The sequence below is a fragment of the Pagrus major genome, chromosome 13, assembly GCF_040436345.1.
Source record: "Pagrus major chromosome 13, Pma_NU_1.0".
In the NCBI taxonomy this organism is placed as follows: domain Eukaryota; kingdom Metazoa; phylum Chordata; class Actinopteri; order Spariformes; family Sparidae; genus Pagrus; species Pagrus major.
This window is the reverse complement of record NC_133227.1, coordinates 23,112,618-23,138,926: the sequence shown is the minus strand read 5'-3', so window position 1 is coordinate 23,138,926 and position 26,309 is coordinate 23,112,618. Positions and strand designations below refer to the sequence as shown.

At 38.4% G+C, this 26,309-nt stretch overlaps 1 protein-coding gene and 1 non-coding gene across 6 annotated transcripts; one reads left to right on the top strand and one right to left on the bottom strand.

The window, feature by feature from the left end:
* Positions 1-562: 562 nt before the first annotated feature.
* Positions 563-25,935, bottom strand: camk2a (calcium/calmodulin-dependent protein kinase II alpha). 5 transcript variants are annotated; one of them, XM_073479293.1, is made up of 18 exons: positions 25,874-25,935; positions 23,491-23,585; positions 16,367-16,426; positions 10,780-10,834; positions 9,500-9,565; positions 9,232-9,304; positions 8,223-8,325; positions 8,044-8,127; positions 7,833-7,927; positions 7,615-7,737; positions 7,437-7,520; positions 6,877-6,925; positions 6,793-6,819; positions 6,598-6,631; positions 2,685-2,734; positions 2,456-2,531; positions 913-1,007; positions 563-795 (listed from the first exon to the last, which is right to left on the bottom strand). In XM_073479293.1, exons 1-18 carry the CDS (start codon positions 25,933-25,935, stop codon positions 563-565), a joined length of 1,464 nt encoding a protein of 487 aa, XP_073335394.1. The 5 variants fall into 5 exon arrangements, with proteins under 5 accessions (XP_073335394.1, XP_073335393.1, XP_073335391.1 ...); XM_073479292.1 differs by lacking the exons at positions 6,598-6,631; positions 6,793-6,819 and adding an exon at positions 4,067-4,097 and having other exon boundaries at positions 2,685-2,733; positions 6,879-6,925; XM_073479290.1 differs by lacking the exons at positions 6,598-6,631; positions 6,793-6,819 and adding an exon at positions 4,067-4,107 and having other exon boundaries at positions 2,685-2,733; positions 6,883-6,925.
* Positions 5,342-5,430, top strand: trnay-gua (transfer RNA tyrosine (anticodon GUA)). Its single transcript is given in 2 exon segments — positions 5,342-5,378; positions 5,395-5,430. It is a non-coding gene; the product is annotated as a tRNA-Tyr (tRNA).
* Positions 25,936-26,309: the final 374 nt, after the last annotated feature.

Here is a 26,309-nt window from a genome sequence, read left to right as displayed (position 1 = left end):
TCAAAAACAGGTGTATTTAGGGGCTGGTATCTATGAGTGAGGATCCTAATAAAAATCCTGATCTAGCAGATTTAAGTATGTTTGATTCTATATTGAATTAGGCCTAATTAAATGAAAGACCCTGTCATAGCGGAGGTAATAACTCTGCTGAGTGCCATTCTGGTAATAATAACACTACAAATACAAGACATTTTACACTATTCACACCAGGAAGTGTCTCTGTCGCGTCTTTGTAAAATATATTTGTTCAAATTGTTTGAGTCTTGGTGACCTGGTAAATACTCACATGATCAGTAGCTAGTGTAAGTGCCAACTTGCTAGCAACCAGAGAACATGCTTATATTAGTTCAACTGTCTTAAGTTATTTCTATTTCCTCTCTACTGTCCTGTTTACTCCTCCTGACCTGCAGTTCATTGTTATTCAATAAAGAGCTACTGAAAATAAAATAAAAATAAAAATAAATTGTTAGCTTGACAGCTAACAAGATAATAAGATAATAAGTCTTCCTGTCTGCTATATAAATCATGTCCGACCTGTTTAAAACTGACCTCTGACCTGTTCTTACTTGCTGAGCGTGGAGGGGGAGCCTGAGCGGTGGAAATGGACGATCTGCCACTTCCCGTCGCGGCGGTGCCACACCCTAGTCTCCTCTGATTGGGCGGTGCGAGGCGTCCCGTTGGCGTCGATGTACTGTGTCACTCTGATGTAGGCGATGCAGGCGGCCTCGTCCCCAACCAGGTGGATGTGAGGGTTCAAGATGGTGGTGTGGACCGGTTTACTGTTCTTAGACCACACTGAGGAGAGACGGAGGGAGTTACCTGGACAGGTAGTACTAAACATGACTGGATATTTAATGAGATGCTCATTAAAGTTAAGACAGTAAGTCATGCAGGAAGTTTAGTTCAACTCACAGTTTTCAAAATAAAAGCGGTGGAAGTCAAGGCCTTCGACCAGATTCCCCAACGCCTCGGGCTCAAACGCCGTCACAGCTGGGTCACACATTTTACTGTGAAGACAATGAGACTTTCACAATAAGAGTCTTAATCTCTACTTGGGAAATGTAGTGTGACGTAAACCAGTTTTTACAAACTGCTCGTTTGTTTACTTTCTGTCAACGCTACAATAACGTCACCTTGGCCTCCAACATTTGTTTTTCTTCTTCTTCTTCTTTTATATTTTTAATTAATTGACATTGAAGACATTGACTTTGTAGAAATCTGTTTTCACTTTGGCATTAAAAATGTGTTTTTTGTAAATTCTGATCAAAAATGGCAAATTATATTGACCATGACTCCATTTATTAAAGCAAAGGTGTGTATGTAGCACAGGTATGTAGACAGATAGACAGGTAGCCTGTTCAGTTGTTTCATATAGGCTGAATAAGACGACTGGATGGGCTTATCAGAGGCCACAGTTACTGGATTTCTTTCCTTTTATTTGTCAGGGCATTTGAATTATTGATTGCTGTCGGGATATTGAGAGATTTTCTACAAATATTACAAAACACGTGAAGTGTATGGGCTGTCGTCCTCGAAAGGTGTCGGCGTGTAGTATGTTGATAAGAGATTCTTCGGAGGCAAGGCGGGGTTTATTAGACAGAGCATTCTTTATTGAAACAGATTTCAAGCCAGCGTCCGAACCAGAGTGTGGCCACTCCCTGGTATTCTCAAATCTTGGCAAAGTGATGCCCAAAATACTTTGCCCTCTGCTCTATCAGAACTCCTCTCAGACCCTCAGTCTTAGGAGATCAACCAAAATCACCCCCGTTCTCTAGTGTGTGTGTGTTTTTAAAGTCTATTCGCTCAGGCCCGCCTGTTTCTCTAATTGTTTACCTTTTTGGGGAACTAAGGGCCCTTCTATCCTATTAGAAAAGGATGGGTCTGCATAACATCTCTCTCTCAAGGGAAAACGTGTACGTGGAGGTGTGTGCGTTACTATGTTGATGTTAGTCTCTGTATACTTAAATGGAAATGTGTACATTAAATCAACCCTGAACCTCTTCCTATCCTTAGATGGAAATGTATACACTGAACCTCTGAATTCCTCAGTCCTTGGTGTGGGCCTCTTCCTTTAGCTATTCTCTGAATCACACTACAGAACTAATGTGTTGTTATCCTGAACATGAGATCTCTACATTGTCTCCTTCCCAAATATTCCTAAAGAAAAGCATTTGATCCTGTCCCATCCTGTCCTGTCACTCAGAGCTCAGAAGGTATAAGAAACACTCAGACACTACACACGCTTTTAGAAAAACTTACCAGCCCCAGCTTTAACAATATGTTCAAAGCTAACTGTGAAAAGTGAAGTAACTGACTGGAGGATGAAAAAAGCAGCGTGATCACTCAGGTTGGGTGTGAAGATAACGTCACTGTCGAGTTGACAGGAAGTAAAGAGACAAGGGATCAAAGAGATGTAGCGTGTGTGTGTGTGTGTGTGTGCGTGTGTGTTACATACGTGTAGCTCTCAAAGTCTCCGTTGCTGATTGCCTCGATGAGTTGCTCAGTGACTTTAATGATGTCCTGTTTCCTCACTGACAATCAGACAGACAGGCAGGTTAGTGTCATCATTGTATCAATTTTGCATCTTAGCCAAATCGTCTTTATGCTTTTAAAAACCTGTCAGTCATTAACGAACTGAGCTGTGAACACTGTGTGTGTGTGTGTGTGTGGTTGTGTGTGTGTACCTCTGGTGTCTTCATCCTCTATAGTGGTGTTTGTGCTCTCAGATGATTCCTACAACAACAACATGAGTCACAGTGATGATGTTTCACACAGATTTGACTTCAGACTGCTGGGATGCTGATATCACCCACACAAACAACAGGAAGGCTGCTGCTCATTCTCAGCTGTCACAATCACCCTCTGATTGGCTGCCAAATCTCAAGAGGGACGCCGGGTCTTATCAAATATCAGAGGGAAGATACCAACACATGTGATGGCAACCCTCGACCCGCAAGTGTTTTAGTTTAGTTTCTGTCTGTTTCTGATAGAAAAATATGTTTATATGTTAATTTTGTGTCATTTAATCAAACTAGCAGCTGTGCTACTCAGCCAAATGCTAACATGCTAATAGTGAAAATGCTAACATTGTGATGTTTTGCAGGCAGCTATGATGGTTTACCATGTTCACAACGGTATTTTAGCAGTAAAGGTAACACTTTATAACCATCATTGATTAATGGTAAAAGTATAGTTAATTAAATGTTAGTTAAAAGTTATTTTACTGTTGACAAAGAATGACATGCTTTAAAACCATTTATTAAAGGTGCAATATGTAAGAATTTTACTTTGAAACATTCAAAAATTAACTAAAATGATTTAGTGTAAAGAAATAACAGTTTTAGCATGATGCTAAGGACCTCCCTGTGCTTTGTTGCAGAGATATCTACTGAAGTTAGCATGCTAACCAGCGAGCACTGGCCCTTTTTGTCGACTACCACTTTGTGCGTCAAGATACAATAGTATAGCTCAGGCCTCCAGTGGTGGGTACTGACTGATAGGACTGCTAGCTGCATGGCTAACTGAGCTAACATCTAATGTCAGCTACAGTTGGCGGGTACTCTGGGCAATATTATCCTCTATTTTTTTGGAGTATGAATTTGACGGATGGTTAATTCTCACCTCTAAGTGATTGTTTATTTTAAATTTGCAGCTGATGTTTATAATTGTTTGTAAATGATTAATAAATACTGTGTGGTTCATCTATAAACATTACTTGGATGGCTGTTATTTAATTATAAATACATATAAATATAATTTACCATTTATTCATGATTGTTAATATAAAGTGTTACCTTTACTGCTAATTAGCTATTTTTTGCATGCTAACAGGCTAAAACACAATGTTGTAGAGGGTTAAATATTTTGCCGGCAAACATTTCAGCATGCTTGTGTTAGCATTTAGCATTTTTAACACCATTGCCATTTATTTATGATGTTTATTATAAAGTGTTACCACAAAGAACACAAAGTGGGGGTGTTATTAAGTCACCAAAGTTATTACAATTCATTTTGCGGGTAACAATAATAATAATAATAATAATAATAATAGTAATAAAGTAATCACCTTGACTCCGTCGGCCTTCTTGTTGCTTCCACTCTTTCCTCCTGAACGAGGGATGACAATGAAGAGAAAGAGAAGCAGCAGAGTCAGAAAGAAAGGAACGAAGGCAGAGAAGAGGAGAGACGGCATCATACCGACAACTCTCTGCCTTCAAGCCCTTCAGCCAACTGACAGAAATACTTCAAAATAAAGGAAAGAAAAATTGATCCCAAAGAATAAAGAGTTTAAAATTTTAAAAACAAAAAGAAAATGAATGAAAAACAGCAAAAACAGCCCAATAATGTCGCTCTGCTTCCTGTCTGTGATTCTGACCGTCTGACTTGTCTTCTGTCTGTCTGTATGCAGAGACAGACAGATTCAAGAGTTAAACAGACAGACAGACAGACAGGTGGAGGGAGGTCCCGGCGTCACATGTGGGTCACTCAGAGAGTAGAGGCCAAATTTAGTTTGAGCTTGAGATAGTTGGAGAGCAGAAACACAGGAACACATTCCTGAATGTTCACACTGAAACATCAGCTTCAAACACACCCAGGAGGCTGAATGTTGGACCCTCTCACAGACGAGATACAGCAGGAAGCATTTTATCATGCGAGCTGACGGGTTCAGACAATTTCTATGTCAGATGATCAAAGACTCATAGATTGTTGCTGTGATTCGACGAGATGTGTAGGTAATATAAACAGATACGGCATCTGGAGCTTTGTGTAAAAACTTAACTTTCTTTTTTGACTTCACCATGTTTACAGTGAAGAGCTCTCTGTGCTCCTATTGGTCAACATCAACAACCTGTCGTCTAATTTGTCAACTCTGTCGTCATGAGGTGTCTAGATGAAACCTCGGCCGCGATGATTCACTTCACCAGCCAAACAGACATTTTGTTTCCAGACTGATATCAGATTGACGTCTCATTACTGATTCACATGTGCAGAGGCCTCTTTGCACTTGAGGTATCTTTAATCTGTCATCTTCACATGTCGGCGTACTACCACACATTTACTAACATTCACACTATGTTTCTCACCTGACTTAAAGCAGATACTCGCTGTGTTTATCATTCATGTCCTGCTAGAAGCCAGTGTCTTTGCAATCTTTTCAGAGCTGTGTGTTTCATTGCTTGATTTGTTTGGAAAAAAGTCAAAGCTGTTCCACGTCCGCCGGTAAACAAATTGGCTGACCTCAACTTTGTCAGGAATGTCCCGGTGTTAAGCGAGCAGATGCATTAAATAACACAGGTGGCTCATTGCCATGTAACTCTCTGTGATTCCTGGCTGATTGCTTCCTTCGATAGCTCAGTTGGTAGAGCGGAGGACTGTAGGTGGACAGAGACAGTGATCCTTAGGTCGCTGGTTCAAATCCGGCTCGAAGGATGTACTTTTCATATGCGTCTGTGTAGATTACTGGAAAGCAGTCAATTTGACAGCTGTTGATTTATTCAGTTGCAGGAAGCTTGCCAAAGAGATGTTGTGAAGGTTGTACTGTGACCCAAACCACTAACAACACCATCTGAGTTGATTCACTGCATGTTAAGCCTGTCCATCCAGCTAATGTCTTACACCGCTGTGGAACAGCAGAACAAAATATTTGGACAGGCCCACAATGTCAGCGGCTTTCTGCTTACTCAAGTATACATTTGGCCAATGAAATCCTTGGTTTCAGCTGATGAAATAGAAGAAACATTTTTCAATTTGGTCTCACAACATCCAATACTGCATGACAAACACCACCTCTACCTCAACAACCAAGTCAAGGACAACATATGGTTCAAGATGGCCCAGCAGCTGGATACAATGAAGATGGTAATGTCGCTGACATTCACTTGCTAATGTTGGTCAAGGAGAGGGGCTCGCCACAAGAGCCAGCAGCAGCATCAGATTTGGGGTCCAGAGGGAACTTATGCATGCAGATTTTCCATATTGCCGCACCACATTTTCGCATCACCACTGGTGAGAAACAGCTGTTAGTCAGATTATTGATCCCTCGGACAGTTTAATACTGAGGATTATCACTTAATGCGGTCTGTGATGACTTGAGATCGTCTGAATGTGGTTTGAAAGGGCCCAGATTGATAAATGACTCGCTGCTGTTGGATATGTTTTACTATAACATATTTATCTTATTCATTATCATCATCATTCGAATTTTACTTTTTTTTTTTATGTTTTTTGTTCATTTTCTTCAAATTTCCCACCAGAGGAGAATAAAGTATTTTGAATTGAATTAAGCTCTTATATATTATCATAATAATCAAATTATTATTATATATAACACCTCTGCATTCTTTTATTTTGTATTTTATTCTTTTTTAACACTAATTGAGTGAAGATGGATTAAGATAATAGGTCTGACTGTAAACTATGTATGTGACCTGTCTGTCTCTCCACCTGTCTCTCTCTCGCCCGGTGGTTTCCATGCTATCTATAGATCTGTGGTATCCCGAGTGTGTTTGAAACTTTACGACAGCTGCTGCACACACACACACACACACACACACGCACTCTCTCGCTGCCACACACACTCTCAGTGTTAACCTGTTAATCATGTGTACGTCGGCAGCTGATTGGTTGAGCTCTGAGTGTTAACCCTCTGCTACTGTAACACAAACCTGCAGTTTAAAGGTCAAACACCCCAAATCCACACATACTGCACACTGTCATGAGGTGTTTGTTCACCTGTAAGTAGGTCTATCTGCATACACTCAGTAATAACAGGACACGCCCACTACATGATACTCCCTCCGTCAGGTTTGGGCACCAAAGCTACTCGGATTGGGTTCGGAAAAGATCCTCCCAGGAGGAGTCGATAGCAGCTGCTGCACTTACCGGAGAAATTTCTGGTAGCCAACATGGTGGTCAGGATGGCTCCCTGAAGGAAAGTAAACAAGGAGGGGAAAGGAGTGAGGAAGTGAGGAAAGCAAGGAAACTGTATTTAAACTCCACTCATGAGAGAAACTATCCTCTAAAAAACTACAAAACAACAATATTAAATTTAAACTGGTGAGTTACTGACGAGGAGGCCATTTCTCAAGCAAACTGCAGCAATCTGTCTTTCAGATGTGTGTCACTGCTGCAGCTTCTGCAGATATGACGCACATCTATCCTGCAGGAGGTGTTTAACTAAAAAAACAACTTCATAGATTCTCACAACAGCTGTGAGTGACTTTATTATCGGCTCGTTGAAGTGTGAGCAGCAGCACTTAAGTGAAATTTAGATTTTTTGAGTTTGGAGAGATCTGCCTGAGCACCTCAGACAACAAACTGTGTAAACATGATGAATCACATGAAGGATGCTTTGGCAGCAGCAGTCGACCTGAAGGAGGAGGAGGACTTAATTACAGGACTGACACTAACCTCTGAACCCTCTGACCTCAGCTTACCTTGAGTTTCCTCCTGGCGTTGAACTTCTTCAGACATTCGACTGTCTCCTGTCTGTGCATACATGACGCCACCGTGGAGCGATGCTGGGAGGAAGATTATTATCACATTATTATCATCATGACAAACACTGCAATCAATATATTTACAGATATACAAGTATATGTAACAGAGTCTCACAGAGATCCAGGGGTGTTTGAGCGCCTCAGCTGCTGTGATCCGTTTGGACGGATTGATGGTCAACATCTTATTAATGAGATCTTTGGCTTCAGGAGTCACTGTGTCCCACTCAGGAGAGGGAAACTGAAAGGAAGAGGAGGAGAGGAGGTTAATTGTATGTATGTGCATGAAATCATCACATAAATAAATCTAATGTAAGGAAGAGTCATGTGACCTACATCATAAGCTCCAGCTTTGATCTGCTGGTAGAGACGATGTTGATCTTCGTCCCAAAATGGAGGATAACCGACCAATAAGATGTAGAGAATCACACCTGAGAGAGACGGAGAGAGAGAGAAATGCGCCTGAGAATGGAGAGGACACCAGGAAACCAGGAAATGAAATAAGGAAAGGCAGCAGAGAAGATGGTAAAGCAGAGAGGAATCTGACCACAGGCCCAGAGGTCGACTGCTTTGCCATATGGATCCTTCCTCAAAACCTCTGGAGAGAGATAACCAGGAGTCCCTGCAAAGCCTGTAAACAAACACACAAAAAAAGTTAATAAAATCAAATTAAGTTAAATTTAAATTAAATATTAATATATAATCGAAATAAAATAAAGGTCTTACCGAACCATGCCTGCTGGTCTCCCTCCACCTCGATGGCAAGGCCGAAGTCAGCCAGTTTCACCGCCGCTCCTTTCGACTTCGAGGCCAGCAGCAGGTTCTCTGGCTGCAGACACAATCAATTATTTCACAATCGAACCTTCTCTAATTGTCTACAATAAATGTTTAAATTCTTACATTTAAATGAAAACATTTAAGACATAGTTAACAGTTTTTTAATCAGCTACATTACGACTGAACATTTCGCGGTTTGCCATCAGGAATAAAGCTACATTTCTATAAAATGTTAGTGAATAAAAAAGAAACTAGCCTATTGTTTGTGAGGTGCTTTTAAAGATTCTTGTCTTCACTAAATGTTGGCCTGGGAGCTTTGTCTCATAGACAGGAAGTCAGAAAGTACTGAAATGTATTTAAATCCCATCTTTCCTTCTTTTTTAAAACTTTCCAGACAAAGTTAACAAAATGAAACATCATAACTGTTACAGTCATCTTCATTACGACTGAACATTTCACAGTTTTGTTTTGCCAGTGGAAAGAGCGGCATGCTAATGTTGAGAAGCTAACCTGCTAACTGTCTGAGTGATTCTGCTGGCAACCAAACACCTTTCAGAATACACATTTCTGGAAAGGGTTTCTTTCAACACCATGAACACACGCTGTAGTTTATTTTGAATCAGTCCCACATGCACCATCCTGCTGCAACAAATACTCACAAGAGCACCGTCGCTAACACATCCTTGGTTTGAATAACACCTGATTTACACATTAAAATCCACTCACAACTAAACAATCCGGAAGAGAGCTAAATTTAATGAAATGTTTTTTAAATAGAAGAAATGAAAAACAACTAGCCTATGTATTTGTGAGGTGTTTTGAGAGATTTAAGTCTTAAGAAAATCTTGGTAAAAAAAGAATCTTCTAATCTCGAAGATTAGAAAAATACAGAATAAAATCAAAGTCATTCTTTAGGAACCAAATTGAGCAACACATCATAACACGTTCAGACAGGTACCTTAAGGTCTCGATGGACCACACCCATCTGGTGACAGTGTAGCACCGCCTCCAAAATCTGCTGGATACAGTGACTGTTCACAGAGAGACAGATATCAGAGAGACAGAGCCAGAAATTAATGCACGAAACATAAAACTGTTCCAGCATCATTGTCTGACTAATCTGTGATGATGAAGAAGAAAGAGGAAGGAAAAGTCTGTTACAACGAGAAATAAGAAGAGGAATGTGGTGGTGAGAGGATGGATGGACAGATTTATGTTTTTCCTACCTGGCGTCAGCTTCACTGTAATATTCTCTGGCTACAATATCTTCAAATAACTCTCCACCTGTTACCCTGAGAGAGAGAAAAAAAACATTATAGGAAGTCCTGTACAATTAATATTGTTTTGTAAACATGTAATGTGATATGATGCAACATGAATAAAAGAACACAAAATAATAATAAAGTGCAGCTATATAAAGCACAGTGTAATGTAATGACAGTACTCTAAAACCCCTGCTGTGTCTCTGATATGCTTGGTTTGCTTTTGTTCTCGTGTTCCCCCGCAGGGGGATGGCTGCCAAAGGGAGACGGCTCCCTCAGCTCCCTCAGCTCCCTCGTGGTCTCCTGGTTTGTTTGCTTCATTCTGTCTTATTTTAGCATGAAACATCTCAATGCAATAACTTCATTTAATGAATTGTTTCGTCTTTTTGACCTGCAGCCTTGTGTTCTCCTTCCTTCTTTGTAAATGAACATTGAGCACATAAATGTACATAAAATGTAATAACAAAACAGAATTATGCATAAGAAAACACATCCAAGCATAATCTTGCATTATTATTAATATTTAACATAATATGAAATAAAACAATGTCATGTAATGTAAAACAACTTAACATAATATAATACAACAAGCATAAGAATAAAACACAAAAGAAAGTGTAACAATACCAAGTATGATATAAAAACATAATGTAATGTGACAACTTAACACATAACATACCACAACAAAACGTACAATAATGAAACAAAGCTCAGTATATTGTAAAAATATATCATAATACATATGTGGGCTAGATACTGTAATGTTACACATAACACAACAAATTGAAGTGTAATTTGTGATGGAAATCACACAAAGTAATGCAACATAACAACAGAAAATGGCATAATACAGAGTAGAAAGTGTAACATAAAAAGGCATACTGCAGCATACAAGGCTAACTTTACAATTTCAAATATAACACAACAAAACACAACATAACAAAGTACAGAATAACATGATATAACAACATAATACAATAAGTAGTATATAAGATAAATTAACAACACAACATCACAAACTGTATTATAACATACTGTAACGTTATGCTCGTGAAGTTATATCGTTTAAGTATAAAGACTAGTAGTATTACAACTTAACACAACATTAAATAACATAACATAACGAAGTGAAATTTAATGTTTCATAACAAAACACAACAAAATGTAATGTAGCATGATATAACATATCTTGACATCACACGCCTAGAATAGGATAAAATAGAGTACAACAGAGCAGGACTCACAGGTCAAAGATGAGGTAATGGTGCGCCTCCTCTGAAATGCTATCATGTAGCCGAACTGAAAGAAAGAAAGAAAGAAAGAAAGAAAGAAAGAAAGAAAGAAAGAAAGAAAGAAAGAAAGAAAAACTTTATTGAACATGTATCAATCTACAGGATGGATTGGTGATTATCTACTTAGCTAACAAGACACAACAAGAAAAGTACTAATTGTACACTACATTTATTTGACATCAGTAGTAACTGGTTACTTTGCAGATGAAGATTTTACATACAGAACATGTGACCATCTTATAAAATATGACACATTGTAATTGATTAAATTACCCAATGATTTAAAATGTTCAGATGAGCCAGACTCAATATTAAAAGTACTTAACATTAAAATGCAGATTTTGTAGTAATCCTGTAATAAGTATCTCTTCAGGGTTATAACCAGTTTTTGAATAAATTGTTCTTGTTGGAGTAGTTTTAATGTATCGTACTGTTGGACACATTAATCTGACTACTTTTTAAATGATTTATTTATTATTTAATGCACTCATGCACAAAGTGGTCTGCTGATCCCTGGTCTATTATCCTACCTCATGACTCAGCAGATTCACATGAGACGAAACACTGCTGGTTCCACCGGTTTAATTTTTCATTGTCAGAGAAAGTTAATATAATATAAACAGACGCAGTGCAACGAGCTGAAATGAGGTCAGTACTTCAGAGATCTGAGACAAAGAAGTGTTAATGTGAATGAGTTTAAACTACAACGCACTATACACACAAAGGACATCATGTTTCAGTTATAGTGTAAACATTCGAGCTAATGGTGCCGTCTCTGTAACTGTATTAACTGTTTAACTGGTCATGTTTATTCATGTAACCTGACAAACAGGGACAGAAACAATGAGCACATAAATAAATAAAAAGACTCCAGCTGCTTTTATTTCCTGTGGACACTGATATAATATGTCGACCACAGACGGTCTTCCACTCTTATTTATCTCTGCTGGAATGATCAAAGTTCAAGGCTGATTGATTTTCCAATAACAATAAAATACAGGAGACAACGAGCAAAGAACTAAATAACTGTCATGACATTTTGGTGTATTTGAATATGATATGTTGTGATTGAAGAAACAGAAATGTGAGTATTGTCCTTGTGTTTAATCTGTTTTATCACAAAATGACATAAATACAGGTGTAAGTTCATTTGGGTTGTTACATTTACATCAAACTGTGAGGTGAGACACAGGCAGAAAGGAGTCGGAGTTTTGTTTAACGTCATAAATTACTCAAGTGTTTTTTTGTTTTTGGAGTTGACAGTTTTGTATTCAAACTTAAGTTGTTCATTTGTTGACTTTAGATACTCTTTCTGCTGCTAGTGGTCTCTCAATCATAAAAAAAACAAAACAAAAGACATAAGTCGCGTGGGATCATGGGAGGTGTTTTCTTCATTGTTAAACAACCACAATTGCTGTTGAAAATCTATCTGATGTGGCTCAGGCAGCAAAGTTCACAGACAAGGTAACGTTTTAAAGTTTTATTCACTCTCAGACTCTCTGCCAACCAAATGAAATGCACCATTACCTTGAGTAATATTAGTAAACATTTGGGATAATGTAAGTACACACAGGGCCGGACTAAATAGATAGATTACACTAGACAGACTGTATTTTATGGGCCAAAAAACTGCCATGTGAATATTATTATGTTAGTTTATTTAATTAGGTAATTGGTTAGTCATGTATTTATAGGAAAGCATAGCTCTTATCCTTCATTTAATGTATATGCATTACATATTTCATATAATATGTGTCTTTATTTATTCAGATTTAGATATTTAAATGATAAACTTCCTCCTTAGTTTTGATGAGGTGAAACTACTGGAATGGCTTCCTTTGCCTATGCATTGAGGCTAATGTTCTGTATTTATTTATTCATCTTTTTTAAATGAATAATTACATATATAAGCATTGAAATAAAGTCTACATGAGAGATGTTTTTAGATATATACATTTTTTAATGTAAGCAGTCGATGTTCTCTTCCCCATGGTATGGGACCTCTACTGGCAAGAGGCCCTAAGCATGTGCCGAGATCCAGGGTAAACAACCCAACAGAATATATAACAAAGGTAGATGTTTTAGACATTTTAATGCAGAAATGTTACATATTATGTCTTTAAGTACATTTCACTCATAGTATTTTTTTTACTTTAATTTGAGTATTTTCTATTGACTTGTTTGATCATTAAAAACTACAGCCACTCTAGAAAATGTGATTTCTAAACAAGAATTTACTTTGAACAAGAGCTTGTGCAGGAGACAGGCTAAATGTAATAAACGGACTTAACCTTAATTGAACTAATACGGGAAAGAAAGACTACTACAATGTATTTATAACAATTACAGTCAACGCAATAATTGGGGAAGTTAGCAAAGTCGATCCATTTAGTTTAATTCATTCATTTCTTAGGACAATGTCTAATTTAATGAGCCAACATGTCTGTAAATGTGCCTGTTAGCCAGCTGGTTCATTATCAGCTGCTGTCATTCAGCCAGATGTTGTGAAACATGAAGGGATGCTAAAAAATGAAACAGAAGACAAAACGACGGCATGAAGACAAAACAGCAACACAATAAGGATTTTCAAGACAACAGGAAACATGAGGAAACATTGAAACTGCAACAGCAAGACTTGATGATCATGATGTTGATGTGGTTCGTAAAATCAACACATATCAGCCATATTTAAGATGATAAACGATTACACAGGACAAGTTTCCAATCAGATGTTCAGACTGAATTAAATGACTACTTTTACTTGTAATGGAGTACTTTATAATGTGGTATTTCTGCTTTTACTGCAGTAACAGACATGAGTGCTTCATCTGCAGCACTAAGTGATGATTAGGATGATTGTTTGTTCTGCGCTGAATGTATAAACTCTGTATAGATTGTATAATATGAGATATAACGAGAGCAAAGAGAAGCTGCTGCTGCTGCTGCTGCTGCCTACACACACACACACACACACACACACACACACATGCACACGCACACATACCTGTGTGAAGCACTCGGAGAGAAATAATCAGGTTTTTCTCTTGAAACACTCCCACACAGTACAGCAGTGGGATTTGATTTGTGTGTGTGTGTGTGTGTGTGTGTGTGTGTGTGTGTAGGAGGAGAGAGGGTTTTGATGCCTTCACCTAAGGACACTGTTTCCTAGCAACACACACACACACACAACCACACGCACGAGCACACACACACACACACACACACACACACACACACACACACACACACACACACACACACACAGAGTTACGTAAGACTCCTCAGTATCTGCCTACACAGAGCTCTGATTGGAGGCTCGGTTCAGCTGCAACCTTCTGATTGGTCGGTTGGGTCCACGTGAGGTCATATTTGAACATCTGACTGACTCTGGTTCAGTTTGTTTGCACTTTAATAAAGACGGAGTTTGTTTTCTGTCGAGTGTGATGATCAGATTCTCAGTCTAAAGGTTTTTCTGCTGATTTCAATCCAGAGAGGAAATGTCAGTCAGAGGAGGCTTTTACTGTGAATTAGACAGGAAGTGAACACTCCTGGTTTTTGTCTCTCTAAGAAAAATGTGTAATTGTTTTAGGACATCTATATTTTATCTTATATTTGATTGTATATATATTTTTTTATATTTAAGTCTTTGACAGGGCTTTTTTTCTCTGACTATTTTTTATTGTTATGCACCAAAACACAGTGCATCTGTGTGAAACCTGATTATAATTTTAAAGGACAGGTTTCCGTTTTAAAACACCCGATTAAATTGTCACTGAAATGCAGTTAAGCATCTAACCAGGAGTGCAAAAAGCATGCAGGGTAATAAACATGTGCATAGAGGCAGTGAAGGAATAAAGTACATTTACTGAAGTACTGTAAGAGTGTTATTTTCGTATAGCTCTATCTTCCAACAGTAATCACTTATGTAGAGTGGTTAGTCAGTAACACGTCTCTAGTCGATGCTCATGCAGTGAAAGAGAAAATACATTTTCTGGTAACCTTGCCCACTTTATCCAATCTGGACAGAGAACTCCATTAAGAGTAGGATCCTCCTGTTCTGGTACCGACACCGGCAATGGCAGAACAAGGAAAGCTACCAATTCCAGCACCGCCGGTGACGTCTTATGCCCAGGGTCGACTGATTTGTTTTTCCCAGGGCCGTTATGGATACAGCTCATTAGTAATCAAGGAGACTGATAACCAATATTTGAAACAATATACATTTTCAGTAAAAATAAAAATCTTGGTGTCAAAGTTGAGAATAACCAGCGATGATGATAATTACTGCATTAGGTGGGTGAGAAGGACTCTGGCTTAAATGTAACAGCAAACCAACTAATTCTCACCAGAAAAAAAAAAAAACACAGTATGAACGTGATTCAGCTGCCTAATTAACAAGTGGGCACTGCCATCTCATGGAGGAGGAAAAAAAAATATATATATAAAACCAAAAACAACTTGGGCTTATCAAATATACTAAGGGAAGACTGATAAGTGACACGTTTTACTGGAAGAAAATCTAAAAAAAATGAATTAAAGAGAGTCAAGAAACAAATCAGCAGCTTCATTATGAATCTATAAAGAGAGACTTTGCTGAGAAATTTAGTTCAGTCCTCAATAAAACTGTTTGTGTCTTATTAGCTGTTGCTGACAGGCTGACAAACCCTCCGCAATGAATTTGCCTCTTGTTTTCTCCTGATAAAATTCAGGAAATTAGACAAGCTGTCAGTTCTTCCTTGCCAGTTATACAGTCTGTATTGTGCCACTTACAACAAATTAAATCCGCACGACACAATTTCACCTATACAACACTGGAATAAATTGAATTTTTCTCAACGTCTGAAGTCGTCCAGCTGCCTGCTTCATATTCTGCTTACAGCATTTTTAACTGCACGACGTCAGATCTCCTGCTACACCTCTCTTTGTCACACAGAGCCTGAAAATTGCAGTTATTAAGCCTCTCTTAAAAAAGAACAATGCAGACTCACAGATGAATATCTGCAGGTTCATGTCAAGCCTCTCATTATCAAGTAAAATCATTGAACAACAGCTGAACACCCTGTAGGACCCAAACAATTGTTTCGATGTTTTCTGTTCAGAATTTCGACCCCGGCACCAAGACTCTCGTTAAGGTCTTCAGTGACATTATTGCTGGATCCAAGAAGCTGTTCACGTTTGGTTTTACCATCCGTCCTGAGGGATTCGATCACAAGGGGACAGCTTAAGGCCCATCAAATCACATCTGGCATTAAATGCGTCTTGACACAAGACACAAGAGACAAGAGACACACCTCCTGTGATCGTTTCTCACTTCTATATTATACTTCTATATGCAAATACACACCTACATCACTGGAACAAACGGATACGTTTATTCCCCAAAGAAAGAAATATCTTCATGTGTAACGTTTGCTGAATTAACAAGAAGGCTATCAACTAGTAGTAGCTGAAGAAGGAGTAGGAATAGTACAAGGAGTAGTAGTAATACAGAAGAAGCAGTAGTACCTACAGTACATGTAGTACATTCAGTAATACTCACCGATGTTGGGGTGCTTCAGTAAACGACAGATTCGAGCTTCACGATCCAACTTCTGATGATCTGTCAACACACACAAACATATCAATCAGTGATCAGAGTTATTGATTAGGGTGAGGGTGACGGTTCAGACTGCCTGATATCAACCAATCAGAGCCCTATGAGCTCTGTCGCCTGATTGGATATCTCAGCCAACAGTCATGTGGAGCAGTAATGTTGGCACAGATGCTAACCTGAGTGCAGGTGAAGCCAGGCTGAAATAAAGTGTCTGTGAACATTTTGTCCTCTGACTCTGCAGATGAGATAAGATCTGATTAAATAAAAACGTTGATTCACTCATCTGTGTCATCATCATTACCGTGAGCTCGGAGAAAAGAAAAAGGTAATGAGCAGCAGTGAGTTGTGCAACGACTACTTTGTTTTTTATGTTCTTGCCTCTGAGGTCGTTGGGGCGGTGTGCAGGCTCAAAAGAATACCGACAGACAATACTCAGGGCTGAATAGAGGTACTGCCAGTTGAAAAACAATTGAATCTATTATCTTTATCAGCCAACATGAGCGTGAACATCAGTCAATAATAGGACAGTAGAGCTCAGAGCTGCTTCAGAAAGTATCAAGTCTCTGTAAAGGAAACTTAACATAATTTTAAGGTTGGTTATAATATAGAGGTTAACAAAGCTATTTGTTGTTATATTGGAGAGATCTAAACTGTAGCATAAAGAACAATTCTGTTTTCAGACTTTGTTGTGTTTTAGTGTCTTTTTAAGAGAAAATTAACAGAAACTAAAAGTACTTATTACCAAAAAAAAAAAAAAAGAGAGGCTGAAACTGAAGGAAATTGGTGCGTTTGTAAACTAAACTGACATCCTGTCAACATACTCCAGATGTGAGGCAACATAATGACAATAACATGAGAGGAGAAGAAAATATATTTCTGTTACACAGTTTTTCTTTCCTCTAATCTTTGTGTCTTGTGAGTGTTGTGATCATTTAACTTCTTCAGATAAAACAATGAAAATCATTCATGACCTCTCCTGGCTGAACTGGGCCTCTGTTTTCTGATGAGAATCAATCTTAGTTAAAAACACCGGTACAACCGTTTACCAAAGCAAAACTTCAGAGGGTTCACACTGCGAAGATATTCTTAAAGTCGTCTATCTGTGGCGCTGAAGACGATGCAGAATACATCTTTGAAGTGACTTCACAGGAGATGAAGACAACAGCGTGTCGTCGGGGCTTCAGTTTATCTCTGACTTTATTTAATGTGTATAAACATGCTGTTGACTTAGATCAATGTGATGCTGCGACCGGCCTCATCCTCCTCAGACACAGAGACGAAGTTTCTGTTTTTTACTGATGATCTTGTTTTATTGTCTCCTACTGAACAAGGACGACAGCAGCAGCTGTACAGTGGGAAAGTACTGTCAGATCTGGGCTCTGTTGTTATTGAGGAAAACTAATGTCAGGAGAACAATTACCAGTTGAAATAACAACATCATTGAACACATTATGAGTTATACACACCTTGAGAGTTTCAAGGTTTCCAGTGAATGCGCTAAAAGCAAAAGCTCAATTCAGAAAAAAAAATACAATCTCCTAATTTGATTAAAATCTGGACTCCAGCTTCCAATAAAACTTCACATGCAGAATTTTGCAAAAACACCAATAAGTTCATGTCGAGAAAATTAGGCAACTACCCACTCATAATTAACATTCGAATAAGGGCACTCAAATTTTTTAATCGCCTTAAATGTATCACCCTCAACACCCTCCACTCCAAACCCAAGAGCTGAGCCCAGACACACTCTGAAGAGTCTCACAACAACTCTGCTTTCCAAACACCAATCAGAGTAAATCAAATTATAACGCAATGTACAGAAACCTATTTAGAACTCTGGAAATAAGAAACTAAAGTAGATTAGAAGGTTATCTGTTCCTAGAAAGAGATTATGAACCAGCAGAAGACTTTAGACAGAAAGCAGAGACAGATCCTAACCAAGTACAGCCTCAGTAATCACATATTAGCAATCAAAAAAAGGAAGACGTGACCAATCATGGCAACCAAACGAAAACAGACCATATGTGGTTGGTGTCCAGTCGCCAGAAAAAAATGTCAGCTGTTACTGTTTCTGCAAACCACAGATATGTCCAAGGTTGACATTTGTACCAGATGTTGCATGTCACGTTCACATTATATGGTTATTTGTGTCTTTTCACGTCAGGAGGTGGAGGGGACGGTGGGTGGTGGCATTATTACAAGCAACAAGGCTGCCAAAAGGGCGACTGTAGTTTGGACATTTCCAGACAGTTTAATGACGACCAACACAGGTATTTTAAGCCAAACCATGATGTTTTTCTAACCCTAACCTGTCTCCACTACATCTTTACAGAGAACTGTCTCCACCACACCTTTACAGAGACCTGTCTCCACCACATCTTTACAGAGTCCGTCTCCACCACATCTTTACAGAGTCCTGTCTCCACCACATCTTTACAGAGACCTGTCTCCACCACATATTTACAGACTCTTGTCTCCACCACATCTTTACAGAGTCCTGTCTCCACCACATCTTTACAGAGTCCTGTCTCCACCACACCTTTACGGAGTCCTGTCTCCACCACACCTTCACAGAGTCCTGTCTCCACCACATATTTACAGAGTCCTGTCTCCTCTACAACATCTCGGATCAAGCTGTTGCACTTGACTGTGTTCCAGGCCGACAGAGTGCAGGACTACAGTGGGACAAGGAGAGGCAAATAAAGTACCTTGTACTTTGTTTGTTTTTTTGTGCCTAAACCTAACCAGACTATTAGCACAGCGATTTCACAACATAAGATTGAAAATTGAATTCAAAGAAACGTAAAGTTATCAGATATCCTGGGTTTGCAGTAACATACATTGCTGAAGGCTGACTGGATTGCCAATTAATCGCTTAATCATTTAGTCGATAAAAAATGTGAAAAAAACAATTTCCCAGAACCCGAATGTAAACTCAGCATCTGATGAAATGTTCTGTACCACGTCCACAGAGATTAAAATCTTCTGTATACAGTGTGTTTGTATCTGTGGTCAGCTGCCGTTGTTCTTCATTATGTTCTGAATCTGAATCACAATTAACAAAAACCACAACCTCCCTCTGGACGCAGCTCAGTTTAACCTCTCCACTCATCTCCTGCAGAGCTGCAGGGACGGATCCAGGACTGATCCAGGACCAGCCGCTGCTCAGTTTCAGCTGAATGAACAGAGGAATCTGTGAGGTGATGAGTGTCCAGCAGCCAACAGAGAATCTGCCGGGGGAACGTTTCCAACCGAGCAGCAGCTCTGAAGCTCGGCACAAAGACTGAGAACAAAAATCTGACATCAGAGCTGAAAACAGATCTGAGGAGAGAAACATCAACGTGTTCAAAGTGCAGGAATCCTTCAAATCAAAGAGACCGAAATGAAGCAGAGACCTGCCGCACGCACACACACACACACACACACACACACACACACACACACACACACACACACACACACACACACACACGCACACACACACACTGATACAAAGCAAACACAGACTGTTGGTTTAAAGAACATTTGATGCTTTCAGCTCCTCATTCTGTTCAGATGGTGATTCACAGTCTGATGATGATATTAAAGATGATCACTGTTGATCACGACACAATTACTGATACTGTAAAACTCTGTGATATGTTTAATACTAACAGTCTGCCTAATAAAACATGATGTTAACCACATTTTCTATATTTCATATTTACTATCCTGATTCCCAAAAAATGTGGATGCTGTGTAAAACATAAACAAAACAGATGTTATAATTTGCTAATCCTTTCTGACATATTCTCGACTGAAGACAGTACAAAGTCAATATACTAAATGTTTTACCTCATCGACTTAATTGATTTTTGATATAAAGCCCTATTCACATATGACTAGTATTACCCGAGGACTGAATGTGACTTCTAAATTACCATCTCGCGTTTGTGCTTTGTGCGGCTTGTTCGCACAGGTTGTACTTTGCTTGTATTATCTCCTGACAATGATGTCGAGGCTCCATGAACATCAACTTTGAGAAGTAGAAGCATCTGATCTACGGAAGCCACATTATAATTTATAGTTCAGAGTTGATTTGACAACTTTCTGCATGTGTTACAAGCTTTAATATACATTCGCAGCTCATTTAGATCAAGTAAAAGATGCTCAATTGTTCATAATTGTTCAGTTGTATGACAGAAACAGAAAACAGTGGGTTAAAAAAAATGATGATCCCAAATTACCAACACGTCGATTCGCATGTGACTATTATTATCACACGACTTCTGCGTTTGGTGGAATATGGTTGGTAATATTCGGTGGAATTTTTACTTTACAATTAACGGACATGGCAGATTAACACGGGATTAAGATCACAGACGTCGTCCACAATTATCACAAATTACTATTAGTCAACAGGTAATACTAGTCCTGTGCGAACATGGCTTTAATCCTGAATTTGATGCCAGCAGCCTGTTTCGAGTAAATTGGGACAGGAGCAACAAAAGACTGGGAAAGTCCTGGGATGCTCCAAAAACACCTGTCTGAGACATCTCCACAGGTAAACAGGTTAATTGGTAACAGGTGATAGTATCATGATCGGGTATGCAAGGGGCATCCTCGAAAGGCTCAGTCGCTCAAAAAGCAAGAATGGAGCGAGGTTCAACACTTGTAAAAAATAATTTTACTACATGGGCTCAGGAACACTTGTATGTAAACACGTGTCGTTGTAAATGATTACATTTGGCTTTTACACAATGTCCCACCTTTTGTTGAATCTTTTTGTCTCTCATCAGTGGTGGAAGAAGTGTTCAGTACCAACACAACATTATAAAAATACTTGTTCCACCGCTGGAAGTGAAATCATCAGTTTGAGTTTGTCACATTCGTTCATTTTACTGTTCAGATATCACCCGAGCTGCAGGCAGCAGCGGTCAGGAAGTGAAATTACTGGATGATATGTTGTTAGAGCTGAAGATGTGGAGGAGGTGATTTGGCATCTGAACACATGGACTTTCTGAGGGTGTGAAGCTGAAGAAAGTCCTGTTTTCTCCTGTTTATTATCCAATCTACAACATTTAATATTGAGCGATTACCAGCAGAGACGTCCACTGTCACCCACACTGTCAGGTTATTATCATTAATATTATCATTAATATGTGACAGTGTTTCGTCAAATAACTGTTTAAACAGACGTTCATTTGTAACTTTGATAATTTATCATTTCAGTAATTTTTCAAGCAAAAATGCCCAAAATCTGTTGGTTTGTGCTGCTGTAGTTTGAGGAATTTCTCCTGTTCATTGTCTTACAGGATCAATACGTTAATATCTTTGAGTTGTGGATGGCTGTTTGGAAAAAAAGAGAGACATTTGAAGACGTCACCTTGGATTTTTGAAAAATATGATCCACATTTCTTAACAGTGTTTTCTGGGGCCTTTGGAAGAGAAATTCATGATGAAAATAATCAACAAATTAACAAAAAAGGAAAATATTGTTAAATTCAGCCCTAATCGATCGTCGACTTAATGAGTAATTACTTAGAATTCATTAGTAGATAGTTCACTGTGACCACTAATGTTAATAATAGTAATAATAATAATAATAACATCAACATTATTATTATTATTATTATTATTATGTAACAGTGTAGATAACAGGGGTTACTGCAGTGATGTTACACACACACACACACACACACACACACACACACACACTCACATACCCATACAGACTTCTTTGTCAACTTTGCAAGGTGTTGCTAAGCAACGGAAGGAAATCTGAAAACCAGAATTGTGATTTAAAAAAATCTATGGAGAGAGAGAGAGAGAGAGAGAGAGAGAGAGAGAGAGAAAGGACCTGAAGGAATTGTTAATATCGTCATTGCAACAGTTTCGTCCTTTAAATCATTAATGAAAAGCATCTTTCACTCAGTCACGTTGATTACATACAAACCACTGTAGATTCATCAATGATTCATTCAGACTTTGACAGGAAGCAGCAACAAAACCGCTGAGACAAACTCCACACGTGCACGCAGCATTTTAAAACGCTAACAGAGCACGACTTTATCAAGTGCTTATGTTTCAGGCTTGCTAATGCTAATGTTACCAGAAGCTCTGCGCGTGAGAGGCTCAAACAAGAGCTACAGGTCGTTACAGTCTTTCAATTTTTTTTTGTTTTTTCTAAAGAAAATGTGTGATTTATTGGAATAGTCACCAGAATTAAAATCAGCATTACTCTCATGTGTACAGAAAAACAAAACAAAAAACTTAAATCCTCTTTAACGTTTGTCGGCCATCTTTGGTGTCGCTATCTGCATCACTGTAACTACCTTACTTATCATATTTATTTAGTATTCACAAGGGGTGTAACGGTTCATGTATTTCTCCCCAAACCTTCACGGTACAGTGCTTGCAGTCGTACAAAGAATACATCTGCTGTCACACATATTTCAATAAACCATATCCACATGGCGGCCATTTTCCGCTCACAGTGGGAAGCTCAAATGTCGTACCACCATGTTTCAGGTTTCATATGAACGCAGGAGATCTGACAAATCATCACCATGATAAGCAAATTAAAAGACAATGGATACTGAAAGTCTAACCAATTTCAAGGTCAAACACCATATTTGATAACTCGTTGGCTAACGTTAGCAATCAATCACTTTCTTACTAAAATGACGAAAATCAACGAACATCTTGGACATTTATTTTGAAAAAAAAACCCAAAAAACAAGTTGGTCGTCTTATTTACACGACACCTGGTGTCAATAAGTGAAGCAAAAAAACAGAATGTGAGCGTTAGCTTAATGCTGCAGAGATTTTTTGGGAAACAAAAAATAAATGAACACAACCTGCAGGTGTTATTTTTCTTGTGTCCTGTCTTGTTAATTTTCTGGCAACCACAGTACTTTTGAATCATCAGAGGTGTTTGTACTTTCAGATGCAAGGAAGCCTCATTTCAGCCCAACCAACAAATAATAAAAAAACCCCAGCAAGAAAACATGTCTGCCTTTACCTCTGATAATGTGTATTAATATGAATTATACATTAGTCAGATATATGTGTGTGGAATCGGTCCTCACCTCTTGCAGATAGTTTCTTGGTGTTGATGATCTTGGCGGCATACTCCTGGCCCGACAGCACCTTCACACAGCGTCGCACCACTGAAAACGCTCCCCTGGAAACGCAACAGGACGAGCCAATCAGTTTGATTTAGAAGTTGATTAAATACATGGAAACTAATCAGCTTAACTTTGTTTTTACTGCTAATTAGCCATCGTTAGCACGCTCACAATTTAAACTAAGATTTTGAACATGGTCAAGATTGTACGTGCTAAACCACAGCATGCTAGCATTGTCAGTGTTGCAGTATGTATACTGAATTTATGCTAACAAAATATTATTTTTATTTTTTCATCTGTCTACCACTACAAATATTACTACTGCTACTGCAAATATCACGACTACTACTACTACCGACTACCACTAGAATTACCACTACTGCTGTGCTACTGAAAATATTACTACTAATGCTAGCAACTACTCTTAATGCTACTTACTTTTAGTACAACTAGTGCTCCTACTTCTGCTACTACTACTACTACTATTATAATACTATTACTATTGCAACTGCTACTACAGCCTCTACTACCACTACTATTATACTACCACTACCACCACTACTACTACTACTACTACCATTACTACTATTACTACTGTGCCACTGAAAATATCACTACAACTACGACAACTGCTACTACTATTGCTATTACGACTACTACTATGACTACTACTACTACTACTATTACTACTCTACTAATATTGCTAATATAACTACTATTACTATTATTATTACTACTACTACCACTAGTACTACTGCTACTACTAGTATTACTACTACTACTACTATTACTACCACTTCTACTACTACTATACTATGGGTTTTGGCTAAGATAGACCCTTTCATAACATTGACCACCTGTTATTAAAGGCTTCTATAAGTATAGCGTTATCTATAAGTAGCGTTAGTAAAAGTAAAACTTATAGTAGTACTAGTCTACTTACACTAATTATACTACCACTACTGGTATTACTGACCTGGTGATGTCACACTGATGTCATCAGGTTACAGTATCTAAGATAGAGTCAACGTTGTACCAACTGCAGTGTGGGGTTGGCTGTTTACTGGACAGGGAGGCTTTAGTGAAATACACTAACCAGTTGTATTATGGGTGATGTAGGACGGAAAGTTTTTGGACTAAAAGTGAACATTTCTCCACCTCTGTGGCTCAGATTGTTTTATATAATCAGAACAACTATGTGGAAGAGATTACCGTCTAAAGAACACTACAGTGTGGTCAATAAATATTGATATTGATAATCAAATATGTAAATAAAATAAGGATTTCTTCCTTCTCAGATTCATCCTTGGAACTGAAACAGTTTTTACAGAAACAGAAAGCTGTGTCTGTGTTTCTTATGAAAGCTGTATTCTGCCACCCACCATCACATTATGTAAGAGACCTGGCATTATGTGTGTGTGTGTGTGTGTGTGTGTGTGTGTGTGTGTGTGTGTGTGTGTGTGTGTGAGAGAGAGAGAGAGAGAGAGAGAGAGAGAGAGTGTGTGTGTGTGAGAGTGTGTGTGTGTGTGTGTGTGGGTGGTGAGTGGGATAGGGTCACAAAGGTGATACACTCATCCCTTCATACCTCCATCCTTTCTTCAGTCAAGGAATCTATCTATCTATCTATCTATCTATCTATCTATCTATCTATCTATCTATCTATCTATCTATCTATCTATCTATCTATCTATCATCTAATCGATAATGCATAATGATCCATATCACTTAATATTTGTGTGATAAGTTATATTTTGTTCATAGTTTTCACAGAAACACGTTTGCTCAAAATAATTTAAAGAAACAAAAAATAAATTCCATAAACTCATATTAAATATTAGAAAATTGAAATTGTAACATCTTTTTCATATTCTTATAGTGATATAATATAATTATAATAGCAATAAATCAGACCTTCACACCGCCAGTTCATCAGTATAATAATATTAATAACAAATAATATAACGAGAAATGAAATCTGAAAGATATCTCAGTTAATAAGTCACAATTTCTATGTCAAAGTAAGTCTACATATAAAAAATACATAAAACTATAATGAAAAAGATACAGACAATATTAGAATATTAAATATCAGTTGTGAATTTTAATTGAAATGTGATTTTAACAAATCAAAGATTTAAAATTTGTATGAGAATCAAAATAAAACAAGATTATTAAACACATTATGTAATAATAAAACCGTGTACGTTCAATTAAACTAACATGAAAAATCATATTTGGGATATCACCATAAATAAAGATATTGAGTGTGATACACAACGACTGTACTTAATTATTACTGGATGAAGATGATGATGATGATGACGATGAGGAGGATGATACTCACTTGCCCAGCTCCTCATACAGCTGATACTCTTCGGTAAAACGAGTGCAGATGACCGTTGCCATTGTGACCCGGCGGGGCGAGGGTCAGGGGGCTCCCTGTCCGTCTTCCTCTGAGGATGATGATGGTGATGGTGGTGATGAAGAAGGCCAAGAGTTAGACCTGTCTGTCTTTCTGTCTGTCTGTCTGTCTGTCTGGAGGATGGAGGAGAAGAGACAGAAAGAAGAAGAAAAAGCAGAAGAAGCAGAGAGATGGAGAAAGAGAGAGAGAGAGTTTAGGTTCTGGACTGGAGGAGAGGAGGAAGAGGAGGAGGAGGAGGAGGAGGAGGAGGAGGAAGAGGAGGAGGAGGAGGAAGAAGAAGAAGATGGAGGGATGATGGAGAGAGCAGTGAGGAGAGCTGCGTCTCTCTGTCTCTCTGTCCTGATCTGTGGGAGAGAGA